Source organism: Rattus norvegicus, chromosome 10 (assembly GCF_036323735.1).
Source record: "Rattus norvegicus strain BN/NHsdMcwi chromosome 10, GRCr8, whole genome shotgun sequence".
Lineage (NCBI taxonomy): Eukaryota > Metazoa > Chordata > Mammalia > Rodentia > Muridae > Rattus > Rattus norvegicus.
This window is the reverse complement of record NC_086028.1, coordinates 71,901,850-71,923,329: the sequence shown is the minus strand read 5'-3', so window position 1 is coordinate 71,923,329 and position 21,480 is coordinate 71,901,850. Positions and strand designations below refer to the sequence as shown.

Genomic DNA, 21,480 nt, shown 5'->3' with positions numbered 1-21,480 from the left:
AGAGAAGTAACGCCATTGTCTGTCTGTGTGCATCCTACTCACTTACCATGACTGTTGTTTTTGCCTGTCTGCATCCCCATGAAAGTGTGCTCGTGTATACACACACACACACACACACACACACACACACACACACACACACACACACACATTAGATTGTGAGGCTTAAGGGTCAGAAAGCTTCGTTCCTTGGTTGGTTTTGGCTGTTAAGGCACTTGAGCACCTGATCTGTGCTGACCTGGGCACCATTCATTACTTCCTCTGCTCAGACCCTTTACCTTACACAGCCTTTTCCCGTGTGTTTGTTGTTGTTTGGTTTGGTGGGTTTATTGTTGTTGGGCTTTTAGGTTTTTTTTTGGATTTGTTTTCTGTTTTGGGGGGGTTTTTTGTTTTTTGTTTTTTTTTGCGGTTAGGGGGACATGCTCTCTCTGTATCCTTGGCTGTACTGGAGCTCTCTCTGTAGTCCAGGCTGGCCTTGAACTCAGAGTTCCAGCTGCCTCTCCCTCCTGAGTGCTGGGATTAATGGTATGTTCCACCATCTGGCTCCCATGTTTCTTGTGTGCACATGAGTGGTTTGTGCCTCGGGCTTATCTGGTAAAATCCCCTCTCAGACTTACAGCTCTCAAAACTGAGGCATGGGTCCTTAAATGGCTGATACATTTTATGTCCTACCCAGCCCAGTGAATTTTTAAGCTGTTACATATAAAAAGGAAATTTTGTTTTGTTTCTCAAGCAATGAAGTTGTGCAATTATTGGGCACTGGCTGATTTTGCATTGTTAGGCAATGATGGCAGGGGAAGCTTATGGTGTTGAAATCACTGGAAGTCACAACCATTATTTCTGTTGATTATTGAAAGATTTATGGCTCCAAATAACTGGTTCATGGTGGGACCTCTATATTATTGCTTCCCCCTACATCTGCTTTAATAGCTGTCTTGTTAGACTGTGATGTCCTTCTACCATTCCTAGAACCCTGGCGTGTTCTTTGTTTATAGCTCTCTCATTGAGCCTCCTTGCCTGCTCAGTGCCTCATGGTTGTAGTGAGTGGGTAAGAAGGAAGGCCGCTGTCCTTTGTTTTAGTCCCACCTCCCCTTTGGTTACATTGGCTAATGTAATTATTGAACAAACAACAGAGTGCTAAAGAACTTGTCAGGAACTTGGAGGAACTCCAGGAATCCAGCCTTATTCAGAATTGTCATGCATCCTTATAAGCTAACGTTGAGTGGAAACTGTTGAGTCCCTAGTCAGTCCCACAGCAAGCATGGCCTCCTTCCCCGAGCTTCCATGTCAGCGTGGCTCCCTCCTCCTCCTCTTCTAACTAGTGTCATTTGAAGGCAGGGGTGGGAGTGTGCATGTGTGTGTCTGTGTGTGAGAGTGACCATTTGTAGAAAAATCAAGATTTAATAAGTGTTCTCAGCTTGGTGTTTCCTGAAAGCCCTCATGTTATCCGTGAGTCCTTCGTGCTCACATGTGTTGAATGAAACTGAGAATATTTGCCATTTGGCCCTAAAGGTATCTGGGGTTTTTGTTTGTTTGATTTGGTTTTGGCTTTGTCAAGACAGGGTCTCTCTGTGTAGTGCTGGCTGTCCTGGAACTCACTCTGTAGACCAGCCTGGCCTCAAACTCACAAGAGATCCTCCTGCCTCTGCCTCCCGAATGCTGGGACTAAAGGCACGCACCACCACAACTAGTCCTCTTTTTTCTGTTTCAGTGGCAGGTATCCATATCTTTAATTAATAGAGGGAGAGCTTCATTCTCAGCAAACTAAAAACTTGAAAAGTCTGGTATAGATCGTTTAGCCTTAAGCCTGAGAGATCAGGCTTGTTCAGGTTCTGGGAACTTTGATAGTGTTGCTGTAAAACCTTCCTAAAAAGATAGGCTGGCTGTCTTCCTAAAATCTCTGAAGTACATTTAAGCCAGGCTCCTGTTAGGATATCATCAGCTTTGAGTCCATGGTGGGAGCTATGTGGGAACCCATGGCTTCTGCTTTGTATAGAACTCTTAAGATAGAGCGATTTCTCCACTGTTCCCTCCCAGGCTCAGGTTTCATGACTCACGGGTTCTCTGAGACAGTCCTGTATCCTAGTAAAAGACTACATCTGTGCTTAAGGAAAAGCATCTTTAAAATACCAGCTACCATTTGAATTAAATGGTCTCTTATTTAAAAATATATATATAAATTAAAATTATAGTTAAGGGCAGTACATCACCTTCTTTTAGACAGTTATACTTTGGAATTTACATGTAGTCTTTTAAATGATTGATTATTTTAACTGGTGTTTTCTTTACAGAAAATCTTTGTTATAGTAACTTTCAGCAAACACATCGTGGAGCAGATGGTGGCTTTCATTGGGTAAGTAATTCCTTAAAGACTAATATTAATACTGTGTTTTGAATTGAATAAGTGTGTATGGAAGAATACATTGGGATAAAAAAAAAATCTAAAACAGCTGTCTTTGAGGAAAAAAGAGTTTGCCCTATTGTTATTAAAAAGACATTTTTATCCAACTAAAGGGGAAAATAAAGCTGACTTTTTCCATTTCTTTGGAAACTGAATGTATCAGTTCACATAATTCTTGATTGTAAAGAGCCTTGGGGTTAGAGTATGTGAACCCTGTTTGTAGGAAAGGCGTATGTGTGTCGTCATAGTTCAGCATAGCTTTAACTGCACAGCTGCATGTAAGTTAGGTATAGACTGTACATGATGTTTTAGCATTTTGTTAAAGGTTGTGCAGTGGTATATTAAAATATCCTCAAAATTTGTCAGATAGGAAGCTGTTGCTTTACTAGAGAAAAATCAAGCCAACTGAAAGGCTGAACTGTTGGTGCATTATTTATTTCTGCAGTTTTCAGAAGTAAGACCATTTGAACATACAATTCAAATGATAATGTCACAAAACAGTTTAAAAAAAAAAAGCCACCCATTTTGATTACCTGTCACCTGGAATATGAACAGAGTCAGATGGTAGGAATTAAATCGGGAGTTCTTGGGTTTTTACTTCATCTTTCATGTGGTTTGGTTTTTTCTTTGTTTGTTTGCTTTTTGTTTTTTACAAGAGAGAATTTTCTTTCATTTAGTAATAGAGTGGTGTATAATGGGAAAGGGTTAAATTGAAGTGCACTTTTCTTACTTTTAATGTAAATTTCCATCTTAAAAGTCACTGATGGGCTGGAGAGATGGCTCAGTGGTTAAGAGCACCGACTGCTCTTCCAGAGGTCCTGAGTTCAAATCCCAGCAACCACATGGTGGCTCACAACCATCTGTAATGGAATCCGATGCCCTCTTCTGGTGTGTCAGAAGACAGTGACTGTGTACTTATATATATAATAAATAAATAAATCTTTAAAAGTCACTGATACAACCAAATTATTTGTGAAAATTTGTTACTGTTTAAAATGAATTGCTACTTGGTGGTTATTTTGTGTTGGTTTACTACTCTTCAAACCATGCACTATATAGCATAGAATACTCTTGTATATGTTTTATAATAAAATAGATTTTATAATATTTACATCTCTAATGAAATAATTAAGGAAAAATACATTCTTGAGAAAATACTTAATAGAACCAAGTACTGATTTATTAATAACTAAACTTTTGATTATTTGTGTGGAATATAATTTATACATTAAAGGCTCATGCCTTTAACCCCATCCCAGCACTCTGGAGACAGTGTCTGGGGGAATCTCTATAAATTCAAAGTCAACCTGGTCTACAAATTCAGTTCCAGGAAGAAAGGAAGGGAGGGAGGGAGGGAGTGAGGGACAGAAACTAACTGCTCTGGTTTTTATGCTGCCTGAATTTGTATAAACAAAATGCTTTGTGTGTCATCATATATCACTTTCAAAGCAAAAAAAGGGAGGTGGGCCTGCTGCAGAAGCCTGTCATTTCAGCACTCGGGGAGGCGGAGGCAGGGTCCAGAGTTTGAGGCCATCCTGAGCTACGTGTTGCATGGGGATTTGGGAATTGGGTGTTTTTGTCTCCTATTTTTGAAGGAAATTTCCTCCTATTTATGAAGAAAATATTCATCAAACCTTAGAGACTACTCCACCTCCCTTGAGAAAATTCTGAAAGGACAAATACACTGTTACCTGTCATAGGTGCCCACTGGAGAGTGACGATGGGTCGTGTGGCGCCTTCTTTCTTCAGTTCCCTTTCCTCAGACTAAACGTTTGTAGCAGGAATAGTTTCAGCTACTTCACTCCCCACCATCATCTGTTTCTCCAGCCTCTGGAGTTTCTAGAAGCTCGTATGGCAGAGCTGCCTGTCTCACATATCCAGACTATTCCTGTCCTTTCAGATCTGTCACCACCATCAGAAACCTTTTAATCTGGCATGTTACCAACAATACACCTCAGTCCTCTGCTCTCTTCCTTTACTTACTTCTTTCTTCCCTTCCTTCCTTCCTTCCTTCCTTCCTTCCTTCCTTCCTTCCTTAAAATAAAACCAAAAGTTCTTAAGGTTTGTAGGAACTCTGAGTGTCCTTTTCCTGTTCAGTGTCACAGATACTTGGATCCTAGCATTCGTGTCTGAGCCTGCTGTTTCCTTTGCTACCTCAGGATATCTTGACCTTTACAGTGGTGATGTTTTGGGTAAATAGTCCTTCGCTATGAGGCTGTCCCATGTGTTCTTAAGATGCCTAGCCTTCTATACATTATATGCTCTTAGCAACTCCCAGTCTGTCAATCAAGTTATGTCAGGTGCTAACGCGATTGCTTAGCAGAGTATCATTTTGGCAGCATGCTTGAGGCCCTGAGTTCAACCTATGGCAGTGTGAATAACAATTATCATCTCATAACCACAGATAGCTTAGTTGTAGAGCATAGGCCTCTCATGTAGAATGTCCTAGGTATATTCCCCAGCACCACAAAAGTGTGTGTATTCCACATGGGCGCCAACTGTATGGAGGGCAAGTCCATCATCCACAGTCAGGATGTCCAGTAGATTTCAGCTTTTATCCTCAGAAAACTTCTTGTCAAATATTCCTGAGCCACGGACCTCTCTGCATAGCAACATACACTTACAGTTTTATTTTCATGTTTATGAATATATGATTACTTCTGTGGCCCCCCCTTTACTCCTATTTTTATTTTTCTGGTAGTCTTATGTAGCCCAAGCTGACTTCAAACATTCTTATGTAATTGAGGCTGGTCTTAAACTTCGTAAGTTTGCCTCCACCCCCTGAGCTGGAATTAGAGATGTGCCCCCACTAGGCTCAATTTGTGTGGCTTTGGGGATCGAATCCAAGACTTCATGCATGCTGGACCAACTCAGCTGCCTCCCTACCCCTGGTGACCATCTTGTTCCTACCCACCCAGAAAAGTTCACCTGCTTCTGCTGACCCATGCCCAGCGTCTGTGAGCTTCTTAATTTTAGTTACTATGTGAATTGTTTACTGTTCTGAGCACCTGACCGCCTGACTCACACAGAGCAGATACTCAGGAAATGACCACATGCTGGTCAAATAAAGGTCCACCCTATAAAATCAGCAGATCTTTTGTATGAGCCATAGTCTTCTGTTTGTATCCTTAGATTTTGGAGTTTCTAGGAAATTTTGCCATTTCTCTACACTATATAGAAGTTGAAGTGCCTGTAATAGTTGAACAGCTTAGTTAGTTTGTAGTATATTCTGTCCCCTATCCCTCTCTTTTAAATTGCACTGGCCTAGTCCCTGAAAGAATCCCAGGGAGGACTGGAGAGCGGGCTCTGGCTTAAACTCCCACACAGATGACTCATAACCACCTGCGACTCCAGCTCCAAGGGATTCTCTGGTCCTCTGACCTCCGAGGGCACCTTCCTAGTGCACATACCTACATGCTGGCACATATGCATATGCATTATTATATGTAAGCCCGCTGATAGTGGCATATACCATTAATCCTAGCACTTGGGAGGTAGTCAGGCAGGTCCTCCGTGAGTTCGAGGATAGCTTAGTCTCAGAGTGAGTTGTAGAACAGCCAGGGCTACATAGAGAAATGTTGTCTCAAATATACAAACAAATCTTTAAATATCTTTAATATAAGTTAATTAGATTTGGCTTCAGCATCAGATGCCAAAAGAATTTTTAGTATTTTGTCAGTAATTAAATTATAATCACAGTCTCATGACAAGAGTTGTTGTTCCACACTTTGAAACAGGACACTGTTGCTTTGTTTTGTCTTTTGAGACAGCATCTCTATACATAGCTCTGGATGTCTTCAAGGTCACAGATTAGCCTGCCTCGACATCTGCTAATATTAAAAGCATGTACCTCCATGCCTGGCTCAAGTAGGAGACATTCCTGGGTTTGTTTTTGTTTTGTTTTGTTTTGTTTTAATTTTTTGAGACAAGGTTTCTTTGTATAGCCTTGGCTGTCCTGAACCAGCTCCGTAGACCAGGTTGACCTCAAACTCACAGAGTTCTGCCTGCTTTTGCCTCCCAAGTGCTAGGATTAAAGAGGCCTGCCTAGATGTTTTGAAATATAAGTCTTCAAAATGAAAATTACCAATATGGCTAGAGCTGGAGCTCTGTGGTAGTGTTTACAGGGGATACTTAGCACTGTAGCAAAAATAATAACTGTAACACTGAGTATTTTTTTGTTATTTTCTCAACTATATATTGTGGCTGCTTAGAACTCACAATATACACCAGGCTGACCTCAATATTTCTACTTAGGTGTGTGTGTGTATCTTCGTGAGTAAACACTACATGTGTTCCAGTGGAGACTAGAAGGGGGTTTCAGAGTTCTTGGAGCTAGAGTTACTGGTGATCATTTGCCTGTGTGCTGGGAACGCATCTCAGATCCTCTGGAAGAATAGCCAGTCCTCCTAACCACTGAGCTGCCTCTCTAGCCCCTACGGACTGCTATTCTTAATATAAGTGTGGAGTAGCCTAGCTAAAAATGATACCCTGATTTAAATAATACCTATTCCCCATTCTAGAAAATAGTTGCCAGGATCAATAGGTTTAAGGGGAAATGTCCTTATTATCTAAGTCAATAGGTTGACCTAAGTTATACACTATAAATAATGAGATATACTGTACTGGATCAATTACATATTCTGAGACATGAGAATGTAAATAACAGCTTTCTAGTTTATGGTGTGTTTAGTAGGTGGGCAGGGACAGAATTCTGTTGTTTTTAAAGATGTTGCTTGTATATTGGTTTGCACTCTTTGAGTCAGAGGGAAAGTCAGAGCCAAAGCATCAGCAAACCTGAGAGCTTGGAGGGCATTGTTACATTTCTCGTTGCCGATTTCTGTGATGACATAAAACTGATTTTTATTTCATTGTGTACTTACATTGTAAGGAATACTTGAGACCTGAACATGTTTCTTAAAGTATAGAACCAAATGATAAAAAATTGTAATTATAAAATGACATGTTCCGGAATTCTCACCAAATAGATACTAAGAATTCCCAGAAAATAGCATTAAGCCTATGACTTGCAGTAAGCCATAAGCAGAACATTGGCTTGTTGTCAGCTTGCCAGGGTCTTATTGGAAGACAAAGTCCCCAGTTTTACCACACAAGAGAAGTTTCCATAGCTCAGTCATTGAACTCGAGGGCTGGGGACAGACTTGGCTGGGACAGGGACTTTTACCAGATACAGAATGTTCTATGCTCTTCTTTCTGTCTCCTATTTTTGAGTTAACTTGATGTTTGACCTCAGAGTCAGGCTTGCCTGTGGCAAGAGAGATCATTTGAACCAGTTAGTAATTAAGTTCTGAAATCAGAATGTTGTTTCTTGTTCTTCGCTCTATGGAAAGTAGTTAGAATGAGCTATGTCAGCCTGGACCACAGGAGGAAAACCCAACTCTTTCTTTTTGTTATTTTTCTGTTTGGGTTTTTTGTTTGTTTGTTTGTTTGTTTGTTTGTTTGTTGATGGCTTCTTCTGTTGTTGCTGCTGCTGAAAGAGGGTCTTACTCTGTAGCCCTGGCTGGCCTGCAACTCACTTTGAATGAACCCTGCTGGCCTTGAAGTCACAGAGATTAAAGGGATGAGCTACTTGCCTGGCTCTCTCTTTATTATAAAATGCAATCTAGCTCATGTCTCTGCTTCTGTTTTACATTGGTCATTATGAAAATAATTTTCTGAAAAGGTTATAGAAGTCTGGACCACAAACATTCATTTCTGTGATCTGGGAAAGGATCGCTCGATAGCTTAGGACCCAGCCGTGGTGACCCAGTTCCACACTCTGATTTTAACACTACCTCCCTCTGCAATAGATGAGAGCTTCTGGTCTTGTGTCTGTGGTAATCTATAGAAACTCTTCCATGTTCCTGTCATAGATGCTTGGATGCAGCATATTAGGCTGTGGATGAGAAATGGGTATTTTATTAGGAAGTTACTGGTGACCGTTATCAGACATTTCAGTGGAATAGTAAAGCTAAAAGCCAGTTACATTAGACGATGTAGAGTGACAGGGTAAAGGAAAGGCAGTCAGGCATTCCTGACACATTTTATTTACCCTATAATACTTCCTGGATACATAAGCCATTCTTTCATTAATAGAAGAAATGACTATGTAGTTTTGGAAATATTAACCAAAAAAAACCCAAAAAAAAACAAAAACTAGAGAAAAAATACAAACAAAGGGCTGGAGGGATGGCTCAGCAATTAACAGCACTTGCTACTTTTCGGGCAGACCCAGGTTTTGTTCCAGCACCTGTTTAGGAAGGACAGACCTGCCTCTATCTCCATGGGATCCAGCACCCTTTTCTGGTCTTCATAGGCACCTGTACCTACATATATTTATTTGGGCACGCACACGCTCACACGCACACTTCAAGGAAAAGAAAATACAAATTACTACTGAGCATGGTGCTGTGCACCATGTCCGAGTGTGGGGAGAGAAGAGGAAAGTAAAAGCGGGGTGGGGAGGGGGGCAGTAAAAATCTAAAGGTTAGCTAGGCATGATGTCATACAGGCCTTTAATTCCAATCATCTGTGAGTTAGAGGCCAGCCTGCTCTCCATAGCAGGTTCTAGGATAGCCAGAGCAACATAAAGAGAAAGTACCAATGGAAATCGATGAGAAGAATTCTTGCCTGGTAGCTCACTACTGTCATCTTCGCAGGTAGGAAGCTGAAGCAGGAGAATTACCATGATTTCCAGTCCAGTCTGTGAGCTACAGAGTATTTCTCTGTCTCAAACACAACATGGTGTGTTTATTAGCCTCTGTTCTTTACCACAGAAGGCAGTTTGTCCCTCAGTTTTGGAAGTTGGAGGTGTGCATTGGAGAGCCAGTCTCAGTCAGCTGTTTGAATAGAGCCAGCACGATCGTTTTTTTAATCCCATTACAACAGACCATTCCTTAACCTCCTGCTTTACCATTGACAGAAGTGCCTGTCTGTCCTTCGTGCTCAGGTCTGCATTCTGAAGAAACAATCCCAAACACTGAAAAGCAAGGGCGTTGCAAAACCTTGCATGCTTGACATCCTTGTGATGCGGTAGCACCCATATGCCTGAAGTTTCTGGAAAAAGCAATGTGGTCTGTCTCCCACCAAGCCTAAAAAAAAGGGATGCTATCATGTGTATAAATGATACCACTGGATTCACAGTGAGCTAAGTTGAATACAAAAGAATTTTTAACTATTTCAGAGGGGCACAGATGCAAATGAAATTCAAGATGTTCTCATCCCAAGCCCTGAGGTAGAATCACAGCAAATTTTAGAAGGTGCCAGAGACTATCAGTGCAAACAAGCCCATATAAGAGGCCTAGAGGGGGCTGGAGAGATGGCTCAGTGGTTAAGAGCACTGACTGTTCTTCCAGAGGTCCTGAGTTCAATTCCCAGCAACCACATGGTGGCTCACAACCATCTGTAATGAGAGCTGATGCCCTCTTCTGGTGTGTCTGAAGACAGCTACAGTGTACTTATATAATATAATAAATAAATAAATTTTTTTAAAAAAGCATTAAGTTTAAAAAAAAAATAAGAGGCCTAGGATTTGCAGTGCAGTAAAATTCTCACTTTGAATTCATTGTATGTTGGAATATTCTTCCAAAACCCTGGTGTATAAAATCCACATTTCCAATCTAAATTTTATCTTTTTTTTTTAAATATTTTATTTATTATATATTTGAGTACACTGTAGCTGTCTTCAGACACACCAGAAGAGGGCATCAGATCTCATTACAGATGGTTGTGAGCCACCATGTGGTTGCTGGGATTTGAACTCGGGACCTCGGGAAGAGCAGTCGGTGCTCTTAACCACTGAGCCATCTCTCCAGCCCCTCTAAATTTTATCTTAAAGATAAAATATTCAAGTCAGTTTGCCATATTTCCCTGGCAACATCGGCTTGGTAGATTGTGTTCTGTGTTCGGTGAAACGGTTACAATAGTAACACTTTCATCCCGGGTACCCAGAATTCCTAGATCTTACTTTCACCAAGTTAAAGATGCTGGTTTTCTGTAAGTGCCAGTCCACTCACTCTCTCCTGCTTTAGTGTCTTCTTGTTTCTCTGAGGGCAAGACAGGGTTAATTAATATAATGAAGGCCCTATGAGATGGCCTTTGCTTCTTCAGAAGATTTCTTGAAAAATTTCCCTGCCCTTTCTAAGGAGTCCACCTTAAGTGGAGGGTTTCGTGTAATCTGTCATTGTTGAATCAGGCTAGGAGTCTGAGGTCGGCTCTGAGTCACTGTGAATAGAGCTTTAGTATTGGTTGGTCCTCAGGGAAACTGGTGGTTAAACTCTGTGAGAATCTTTATCAGACAGGAAATGACAACTCATTAAAATACTAACCGTTAAGCCTGTTTAGATCACTCACTGTCTGGGGGTGGGGAGGAAATTTTAACCCTACAATGTTTAACTAGAGTCTTTCTTTCTTTCTTTCTTTTCTTTTCTTTCTTTCCTCCCTCCCTCCCTTTCTCTTGCACATATTTCTAAAAACAGAATTATTTATGTGTCTTACCAAGAAAGATAATTATCCCCTCTTTTTTTTTTTTTAAATAGAAGACAGGTCTGCATGTGACGGAAGTAGAATGGGAGAGGGCTTTTATTTTATCCCCAAAGTATATCTACCCCACTGTTTGTCCCACTGTTGCCCTAAGAGTCCAGTTCATTGTCTTCAGAGGACTCTGCTGGCTTCAGTCGAAAGATGAATGTTAGTGTGTGCTTGCTTGAGATGCCAGCACTCTGAGGACAGAGCCAGAACACTTCAGAGTCCCAGCCCAGCCTGGGCTCCATAAGGAGGCCCTTCCCACCACCCACCAGTCCTGTGAAAGAGGACGATAGTATTCCCCAGCACATGAGAAGCCCAGGCAGGAGGATGTGAGTTCAGAGCCACTGGATTTCACTTACTATCGAAATTTACTAATTTAAAAATAAAAGTTTTTTCTCTCAGCACAGGTTTTTAGTACAGGATTGGCTGTCCAGATTCATAAAAGATCCTTCATAGCCGTCCATTATAAAGTCAAGAGACTGCTGGGTACCACAGTGCACATCTATGACCCCAGCACTCTGGAGGCAGTGGCCAGTAGATCTCTGAATCCAACAGAACAGCCTGGGCTGTGTAGAAAGGAGAGGGGGGAGGAGGGGAGATTATTTTTATAGAAATAGCTTGCCTTCCTCCTTGACATTTAATTAGACTGCTAACCAAGCCTTAAGATGGGGTTTGAAAGGGTTGGGGATTTAGCTCAGCGGTAAAGCGCTTGCCTAGCAAGTGCAAGGCCCTGGGTTCGGTCCCCAGCTCTGAAAAAAAAAAAAAAAAAAAAAAAAAAAGATGGGGTTTGAAGGCAGATGTGCACATGCTTCTAGTTGTAGCACTAGATGTAGAAGCAGGAGGATCAGGAGTTCAAGATCATCCTTGGGTATATAAAAAGTTTCAGGCCAGCCTGGGCTCCATGAAACCATATCTCAATAAACAAAACAGGCCAGTAAGATGGCTCAGTGTGTGGAAGGGCACTTGCTGTCAAGTGTGATGCCCTGAGCCGGTTCCTAAGACCACATGGTGGGGTGAAAGAACCATCCTACATTTTGTCCTGCAGTGCTCCTATGTGTGTGCACACAGACAGGAATAAGTTAAGTGGGGTTTTGTGTGTGTATATATATAACCAAAGCAATAAAGTATGATTAGTAGTGTGATGATGACCTGACTCTTGTAAAAGCATTCTTCCCTTTGTGAGTTTTCAGTGGTCCCTGTGTTAGCCCCTGAGGTTAGTACTCTGATAATCACCAGAAGATGCAATAACTTAGCCTCGAAGTGTCACACAATGAAGTAAAGGGGAAAACTACCTCTGCCATAGCTTCCTTGTTTAGGGCCCACAGAAATATGTTTTTACATGTTCCTGTTAGTGCTGAGATCCTAGGGAAGTAGTCAAGAAAGAAGCATAGCTTGGATTAAGTTTAAAATGTACTTCAGTCATGCCCCTGCACTAGGCAGATGAGTTTCAACCACTTAACAAAACAGTACATTTTTATTGGTTTGGTTTGGGGTGATTTTTTTAGGGGGTGGGAGAGTCTCTGTTTGTAGCTCTGGCTGTCCTGGAGTACACTATATAGACTAGGCTGGCCTCTGCCTCCCAGGTGCCGAGATTAAAGGCATACACTACTATGCCTGGCATTGGGATGTGTGTGTGTGTGTGTGTGTGTGTGTGTGTCCGTCCCCTTAGGAGTACCCATCAAGCCTCACCCACTGAGCTGCCTGAATGATCTCGTTTTGACTTTCAGACAGTTTTCACTGCAAACTTGCTATCCTTCTGCCTCAGTTTACACACTTCAGGGATTATAGACATGACCTCCCATTTTTAGCAAAACAGTGAACTTTTTCAGATCACATTTCTGTTAAGTATAGTGCTATAACAGTACACTAACCAAAACCACATCTGACTAGAAAAATCCAAACAGAATCATAACAAGTACAAGGAAAAGTTAAGATATTTCATAGCAAGATCTAGTTAAGTTACTATCTCCATGATGGAAAAGTCATCCAGTTAATCAGATGTGGTTTATATGTGGTGAGCCAACCTGTTTGAGACACAGTTTGAAAGAATTCCCATGAAAAGTAGGAGTGGGGGAGGAAAAGGGGGGGGAGGAGGAGGAGGAGGGGGAAGAGGAGGAGGAGGAGGAGGAGGAGGAGGAGGAGGAGGAGGAGGAGGAGGAGGGGGAGGAGGGGGAGGAGGAGGAGGAGGAGGAGGGGGAGGAGGGGGAGGAGGAGGAGGAGGAGGAGGAGGAGGAGGGGGAGGAGGAGGGGGAGGAGGAGGAGGAGGAGGAGGAGGAGGAGGAGGAGGAGGTGATGGTGATGGTAGTTGTCGTGTACTTGGATTGGGTATGGGTTCTGTATTGGGCAATGAGTAAAAATGTGTGCATTGTGGAATATTTCTCCCACCCACTCTTCAACAAGCTCTGCCAGCTCTGCAGCTTCCTCGGGACAGATGGTTCCTGGCTTATCTGAGAAGAGAAAATAATGCAAGCCTTTATGAGTTAAGTTGAGGAGAGTTCAGACTGTACATTCTTGTTAGATACATGAGTTAGACGAAGAGAGTTAAATGTTTCTACAACTATTGCAAAAATAAAAGAGTTTACTTACAAAGTGGTCAGGACTCTTATTTTTCTCAAATGTTATTTTGAGTGTGTTTATTTGGGTGTTGCTTAGTGTGGTCTGTTTGCTTTGTCCCTGCTGGACTCCTCCCTGCACTGCTGTCCGGGCTGTAGCCCATTAGCATTCCTCCTGCTCCCTCATCTCGGCTACCGAGGTTGTAGGTGTGAGCCACTACGTGCTACAGCTGGAGTTTTCTCTTTCTTTCTTTCTTTCTTTCTTTCTTTCTTTCTTTCTTTCTTTTTTTTAAAACAGTAATTACTGTTTTGTCAAAAAGTCTGTCTTCTGTCTATGCTAACATATACTTAGGTTCAAAACCATGGGAAACAGTCAAACACATGAAATCAGTTTTGAGTTCTGAACTTTTGGGGTTTTTCTTTTAAGAATTCAGAATTGATTTTTGTTGTTTTGTCACACACACACACACACACACACACACACACACACACACACACACACACAGAGTCAGAAACAAAAAGCCTACTACCCACAAAATTTGTTTGTTTGGGGCTTAAGTATTTGTCTGCTTTCCAAAACAGGATTTTCCTGTGGAGCCCTGGCTATCTTGGAACTCACTCTGTAGTACAGGCTGGCCTCAAACTCAGATTTACCTGACTCTGCCTCCCAATTTATCTACAGAATTCTTTCTCCCTATTGTTTTAAAGGAAAAGGAAAATCAGACAACCTTCCCTCTTCAATCCTTTCTTACAGAAGCAAGTAGCTATTTATAAAGCTGGCTTGTGGGGACTGGAGAGATGGCTCAGCAGTTAAGAGCTCTGGCTGCCCTTCCAGAGGGCCTAAGTTCAATTCCCAGCAACCACATGGTTGCTCACAACCATCTGTAATGAGAGCTGATGGCCTCTTCTGGTGTCTTTGAAGACAATGACAGTGTACTACTATACATTAAATAAATAAATAAATCTTTTAAAAGAAATAAAAGATAAAGCTGGCTTGCATCCATTTTAGACTAATAAAGGTGCTACAAAAGATTTCAGTGCTAAGTCATAGCTCGTCTGCTCGCCCTTCCCTGGCATTGTGTGCTTCTGTGTCACAAAACCAGTTCCCTGAGCTCACTCAGCACTAGTGGTAGGGGAGGGCTGCACTATTGAGGGTTAGGTAAGAGTTAGCTGTGGGCACATGGTGGCTCTGAACTTAATGCTTTCAGAATGTCAGCTGTAAACCAACACTGAACTGTAATGTATGTATACATGCACACACTCTGTCCCTCCCCTCCCCCTCTCTCTCGCACGCGCACCAGCAAGCACACTGTTCCTAGTGTGTCAGAATAGACTCTTACCTCTGGTCTACTTCTCAAACATAGCTTGAGAGGTGAGTTTATGAGCTGTCGGTTTGTATGTTAAGAATGCCAGCTGTGGCTGAGGATGGCAGCGTGTTCTCTAGCAGTGTGATGACGCTATGGATGAACTGGGTATGATGGCACAGGCCTGTAATCCCAGCACTCTGGAGGGAGAGGCAGGAAGATCAGGAGTCTTGGCGAGTGTGGATTGTATAACAAGTTCTAGCCCAGCCTGAGCTGCTTGAGCCCCTGTCTGCGAAGTGGGGGTGGGCAGTGGACAGTAGAAAGCTGGCTCGGTGGTTAAAAGCACTTGTTGTAGTAACTTCCTTTTTTTTTTTTTTTTTTTCATTCAAAAATCTCTGTGGGGACCGTAAGGTGGCCCAGCAGGTAAAGACGCCTGACACCTGAGTTAGGGCCTAAGACCTGACAACCTGAGTTAGGGAAGTTGTTCTCTGGGCATGGTGGTGCGCACCTGTTTGATCCCAGCACCCAGAAGGCAGAAGCAGGCAGGTCTCTGCGTTCCAGGCTATCCATGCTACTTAGTGAAACCCCGTCTTAACAGGGGAGGGAGAAGGGGCAGTGAGACTGCCCAGGGGTTAGGAGCCCTGTTGGTCCTGCAGAGGACTCAGTTCCCGACATATACATGGTGGCTAGCGACCATCTGTAACCCCAGTTCTAGGGCATCCAACTCTCTCTTCCAGCCTCCTTGGGCACTGCACACACATGCACATATAGTCATGCAGATAAAACATTCATCTACAATAAATAAATCTAAAACAACAACACACTGGTGCACATACACAGTGGATAAATTCAATAAAAATGTTGAGAATGCTTTGTGTCACACACAGTGGTGCATGTCTATAGTCACTCAGAAGGTAGAAAGGGTTATAAATTTGAAGCCAGCCTGGGCTACATAGAAAGACCTGTCTGAAAAGAAAAGAAAAGAAAAGAAAAGAAAAGAAAAGGGGAGGAAAGGAAAGAAAAGAAAAGAAACAAAAGTTAAACACATAGGAAGAGGCCAGGCTGGAGTGGTGACCCATACATATAGTTCCTCCCTGGAGGTGGTGGAAGGATCTTTGAGTCCATGCTCAGTTCAAGACCAGCCTGAAGTGCTGTCTCCAAAGTAAGGGAGCTTAACAGGCTACAAGACTACAGCAAACAATTGGCTTTAGAACTATACCTAGATTTCAAATGTGTTATATTTTAGATTTATTCAGATCATTTATTTGTTCATCATAGTTTGGGTTACAATATTAATAATATATGAAACATTTATTTTCATCTTTGTCTGCATCTTTAATGGGAACTTGGAGGAAGATCCCCCACACCATACAGCTCTCTGGAGCCTAAATTAGAGAGCTGCTCAGCAAATTCATCCCCCCCAACCCCTCCACCCCCTCTCCCAAAATTACTCCTTGAAAATCTGCAGGTCGGCCGACCTTAAAGGACTTAAGATGAGTGGCAAATGTTCATCTTTTCACGCTGTTGTAAAGAGATTCTGGAATGGTTCTGACAGACACTTAAGCCCTTTACCGTTGTAACTCTCGCAGCCCTTGGTAGTTTGAGGTGACCGTGGGGAGGCTGGTGTCAAGGCTGTGTGAACTGACCAAGGAAGAGGGAAGCTCTTGTGCACCTGCTGCGTTCAAGGCCAGCGTATCTGTCCACACGTTTTGCTGGAATTGCTTTGACATAGATAATTTATTCCTCGGGTAACTGGAGAGACTATTTGCCTTCCTGCTCGTACCATAAGGAAGTCGCCTAAGCTGCTAAGGGGATGTGCATCCACTCAGAGAGAGTCCCACCTGGGACCACACTACCTCACTGTTTGCCATTGTAGGTCTGAGGTCAGTCGTCTGCACTGCCTCACCCTCAAGCTTGTCTGCTGAGGCTATAATTACTGTCCCTCAGTCATCTCTCCTTTCTCCTTCCAGTTCCCTTAGCATTTATTTTCTACACTGAGCATTTGGGACTGTACTTTCTCTAGTTTCTCTGTCCCAATGAAAGACCAGGCCTCTTAACTCTCAGGTCACTTGCCTCTGCCTCATGAGTGCTGGGCCTACTTGAGTGTGCTAATATGCCCGGCTGCATTTTGTTTGGGGGTGTCTTGTTTTTCTCTTTTTTATAGCATTGACACAAGGTAGAGACTCCTTTAAGTGTTAAGAGATTACTAGGTAAAAGATTGATAGGTAGTAATTGTAAAAAGAAAAGAATGGCCAACAATTGCGAAGTTGCTATGGCTGGAAAATATAGTAGCAAAAAAGAGTCTTCTCTTATTATTCTGCTTTTGTAAGCAACAATTTAATCGCCCCGGGGAAAAAAGATAGAGTTCACTGGCGAACTTTGCGCAGTAGCGCTGGGCACTGCACACATACGCCTGCTATACTTTCCCTGGCCCTAGAAAAAGTTCAGGCTTGTTTGCCTTATAGCACATGAGACAGATGAGAGAATAAGGGTACAGGAAGGAGGGAAGGGTGTTTACTTTTTCAGAGTTGCCCCACGGTTCCACTTTACACAACCTGTTAGCTATCAAAAGAAAAGGGGAGGGAAAACGGAGCCTGGTAGCTTCAGTTGCCGGACCGGTTTTACGGCCCTGGCTGTACAAACTGGGGAGCTTGGTTGGTCCAGAGCCTTATCAGTGATAGCTATCCAGACATCTTGGAACAAGCTGTTATAATGTACAGGAGTTTCTGTGCAAACATCCATCATAAGCCATGAAATGATTCAGGGTCCGTAGTTCTCTTTGTTCCTTTGTTAATCACTGACTCCTGGCTGGGGGAGGTGCCTCCCGAATGTGCTAATGCATTCTTTTTGGATAAGGATGACGCAGGGGTTGTCCTAATAAGGACTTAGATTGAGAAAGCACCTCCCACCCACCCCATCCCCCTGAGAAGACGGGACAGTCAGAAAGAGGGAGGGCAGTTTCTTTTTTAACTAGAGATGACACAAGCATAAGTCATTTCCTTATTAATCGGTTTAAACCAGTTCTTACAGGAACTAGTGGTGATAAATGTGGGACTTCTCAGAAGTCATTCATTTTCTTCTTTGTGCCACAGCAGTGTGCAGTCTCAGCTGCGCTGGCCTCACCCTCCTGAGATAGCAGTGGCTCTGGGCTCACTCTCCTACTTTCTCCCAAATGCATTAATGTTGGCGTTGCCTCTACTCTAAAGAGCTCAGGAGGGATTTTATCACTAACCAAGTGTCACAGGATTGCTGCATCTCTGATTGTTGAATTTTGCCCTTTTTATGCAGTCTTTGCTCCCCCCCCCCTTTTTTTTTAAATCTGAAGGGTAAGTAGATTTCCTTTAACGTTTATTTCTCTTGGTTTTCTTCCCAAATGTGTCTTTCCTTTGGTACCTGCTTCCAGGGCTGTACCCGGCATAGGTCCGTCTCTGCAGAAGCCTTTTCAGGAATACCTGGAGGCCCAGCGGCAGAAGCTCCACCATAGAAGCGAAGCAGGCACAGCGCAGGTGAGGATCCATCCCTCTGGCGTCTCCCCCATGGCAGGCAGTGGCAGGCAGTGGCAGGCAGCCGCAGGCTCAAATTAGATTTGGAGTTCTCCCGATTTCTAGATGGGGCGGCTGAGGTAGTTTACCAGTCTGTCTGTCTGTCTGGTAGAATCTCAGGATCAAGGATGGGGTAATAGAAGACAGGATTCTGTTATGTGCAGTGTGGTCTTGATCTCAGATGAGTTATATATACAATTCCAGACTGGGTTAAAAAGTTAAAACTTGGGTTGGGGATTTAGCTCAGTGGTAGAGCGCTTGCCTAGGAAGCGCAAGGCCCTGGGTTCGGTCCCCAGCTCCGGAAAAAAACTTACACCATCACCAAGTATTAGGTAACGTGGTTATCCTTTTTCATTTCTGCTGTTGGAAAGCAACTGCTTGCTTGCTTTTTCTTTTTCCTCGTTTTTAAATAAAGCAAGGCTCCTAGCACAGCTGAACTTTTAACTTGAATAAACGGCTTGGCGGTTTGCCTTCAGTTCCTGGGGCAGAGAGGAAAGAACCCGCAGATGTGTGGGCAGCACCCTGAACCAGCCTGGAGGAGAGTAGTTGTTTCCCCTTGGCTTTAGACTTCCAGTATCGCTTTACTTTACTGCTGTTGGCCTCCAAAGATGGCTCACATTTACATTCTAAAAGCAGCTCTAACACTAAAACAAAGTTTAAATTCTCTTCCCTTCTGAGCAAGATCTGCAAGGCAGCTGAGAGAGTAGCCGCTAACCAGACCACTTGAGCACAGTATAAAAGATCAGCCCTCCTCCATCCCTCCCTGATGATACAAGTTAGCTATCCACCCAGCAGCCTGAACTCCCACAGACAGCGGGGTGAAAAAGCTTGGCTTAAATGTAGATTTCAGGGTGCCGAGGGACCGGTTCTTAATTGTTTGGGTTTTATAGGCAAGCCTCAAGCTCTCAACATTTGTTTCCCTTGAGGTTGAAGTAATCTTCTTGGTGTTGCACTTAGGAAACCGTTTTCCTTGAATTGTTCTGCTTGTTCCCTCCAGGGAGAAAACTGGTTATCCTGGACGTTTGAGAAGCTGGTCGTTGCCATGGTGTGTTACTTTATCCTGTCTATCATTAACTCCATGGCACAAAGCTATGCCAAACGAATCCAGCAGCGCTTGAACTCAGAGGAGAAGACTAAATAAGCAGAGAGTTTTTATCTGCAGAAGTTAGCGTGGTGGAGCCTGCCTTACATCGGGAGGGCTCTCACCAGGAAGGAAGATCCCCATTTCCAACCTGTACTGATTTTTAAAACATTTCTCCCTGAAAGCAGTTTAGTCCACATTTTACACTGACATACTTTTGCTTTCTTTGTTAAGGTAAGGTCTCCACCCTCGATTCAATCCACATTGTATTCCTTAGGGTGGATATGATGTTCTGCTGCAAACTTAACAAAACTGGCCTTCTGACACTTTCACAGGGCCACATGGTCCAACTGGAGAACCTCGGCCACACAGAACCTTCTGACGTATGTTAAATATGCCAGGCTTTTCAGGCTTGTCACAAATGATTGGTTTTTCTAAGTCACCAAATGTATATAAGTTATATATGTTGGATAGCAGTCTTGCATGCCTATCATGGAACAATGTAATATGCCTTCCTTTCCCACCCTCAAAAAGGCCATTTTATGATGCATTGCACACCCTCTGGGGAAATTGATCTTTAAATTTTGAGACAGTATAAGGAAAATCTGGTTGGTGTCTCACAAATGAGTACGCCATTTTTTATTCTGTATATTTAGAATGAAGTCGTGAAAAACTTTATAAAGACATCTTTGATCATTCCAAAATTGTGTCCGTTTTCTTTAGTGCGATGGTTTTTTGTCTCTTTTTCACTTCTACAAAGTGAGGGGCAGCCTGGCCAATTAGACTTAAACCAGAGTTGGCTGGGCTTTTTATTTATGGCCTGAGAGAGCCAGCCCCGAGGTTTGTTATGTTGGACCTGGAGAGCTAAGCGAGCTGTGGTGTGAGGTTCACCTAGAACAGGACTCTCTTACTTCCTATAAACAGAAGTGATGATGTATAAATCAAAGGACACTAGCAAGAAAGGCTCTCGTGTGTGTTAGTTTTGCTGTTTGTACTCCGGCTTCATCAGGCGGAAGTTTACTTCTCTGTGTTTCTGTATTTTATTTCATTGTGATTTTCCTTTGACATTTTTCTGATTGACCCTGTTCATTTTGTTTTGCTTGGTAGGAAAATAAACCGCTTTCTTTCCTAGAATTGGCATTAAGCCCCGGCAAGCCAGAGACGTTTGCTTTGCTTTAAACCCCGCCTGAGCATCTCGTGCTTGCCCCCTGTCCTGGTCGTGACATCTGCATGGCTGTACCACCTTGTCGGGTAGCTTATCAGACTGATGTTGACTGTTGAATCTCATGGCAACAGCAGTCGATGGGCTGTCTGACATTTTGGTATCTTTCATCTGACCATCCATATCAAATGTTTTCATTCAAACATTACCCAGCATCATGGTTTGCAGTCAGAAATTGTGGTCCTTATGTCTCATGAGACTTGCAGCCCTTATACTGTGTTACATCAGCAACATCGAGAGGAAACTTCCTAGGAAGTTGGGGTAGTCGTCAGAGTCCTAACTGAATAAATAAAATGAAAAGTCACCTCGCCTTGTGAATTTTGGAAAGGTTGTCCTTCGTTGGTTTTTGGTTGGCTGGTTGGTTTATGTTTTTTTCTTTACAGGGACTAACATTTGTTACCTGACCATACTTGAAAAGCAATGCACAAATTAACTAATGGGATTTTTAATTTTTTTTTCTTGTTTAGTTATTTACTTATTTATTTTGAGATAAGGCTTCACTATGGAGACCAGGCTAGTCTCGAACTCATAGAGATCAACACACCCTTGCCTCTCAGGTGCTAGGATTAACTTCATATGCACCATGCTGCTAGCTTAGACCAGTATAATTCATACATTAGCTGATAGCAGAACTCCCACCCTGCTTTGCAATAGTTTCATCTCTTTGCTTCACCTATTTTTTGTGTTTATTTCAAGAAAGATGTTGTGTGAATTATATTTATGTATAAGCTTGCTTCAGTGTAGAATATTTAAGGAAATAAAAAAAAAAAAAGATTTCCTAAGCTAAAAGTCTAAGAGACTAAGCAAGTCCTAAACCCTGTTCATTTGTCCTGGAGCAGTGTGGTGACTCTTCTG

The 21,480-nt window shown here is 42.7% G+C and overlaps 1 protein-coding gene and 1 non-coding gene across 4 annotated transcripts in view; both read left to right on the top strand.

Annotated features, from left to right (window-relative positions):
- Positions 1-20,107, top strand: part of Vmp1 (vacuole membrane protein 1) — a 99,115-nt gene extending 79,008 nt beyond the window's left edge. For all 3 annotated transcript variants that reach the window (XM_006247079.5, NM_138839.2, XM_006247078.5), the window contains 3 exons: positions 2,292-2,353; positions 18,184-18,286; positions 19,320-20,107. In XM_006247079.5, coding sequence (XP_006247141.1) covers positions 2,292-2,353; positions 18,184-18,286; positions 19,320-19,463 — 309 coding nt within the window. In that variant the 3' untranslated portion in view covers positions 19,464-20,107. The remainder of the gene's footprint in view (positions 1-2,291; positions 2,354-18,183; positions 18,287-19,319) is intronic.
- A 531-nt stretch (positions 20,108-20,638) lies between these two features.
- Positions 20,639-20,730, top strand: Mir21 (microRNA 21). The gene has a single exon (NR_031823.1). It is a non-coding gene; the product is annotated as a microRNA 21 (primary transcript).
- The last annotated feature ends 750 nt before the right edge of the window (positions 20,731-21,480 follow it).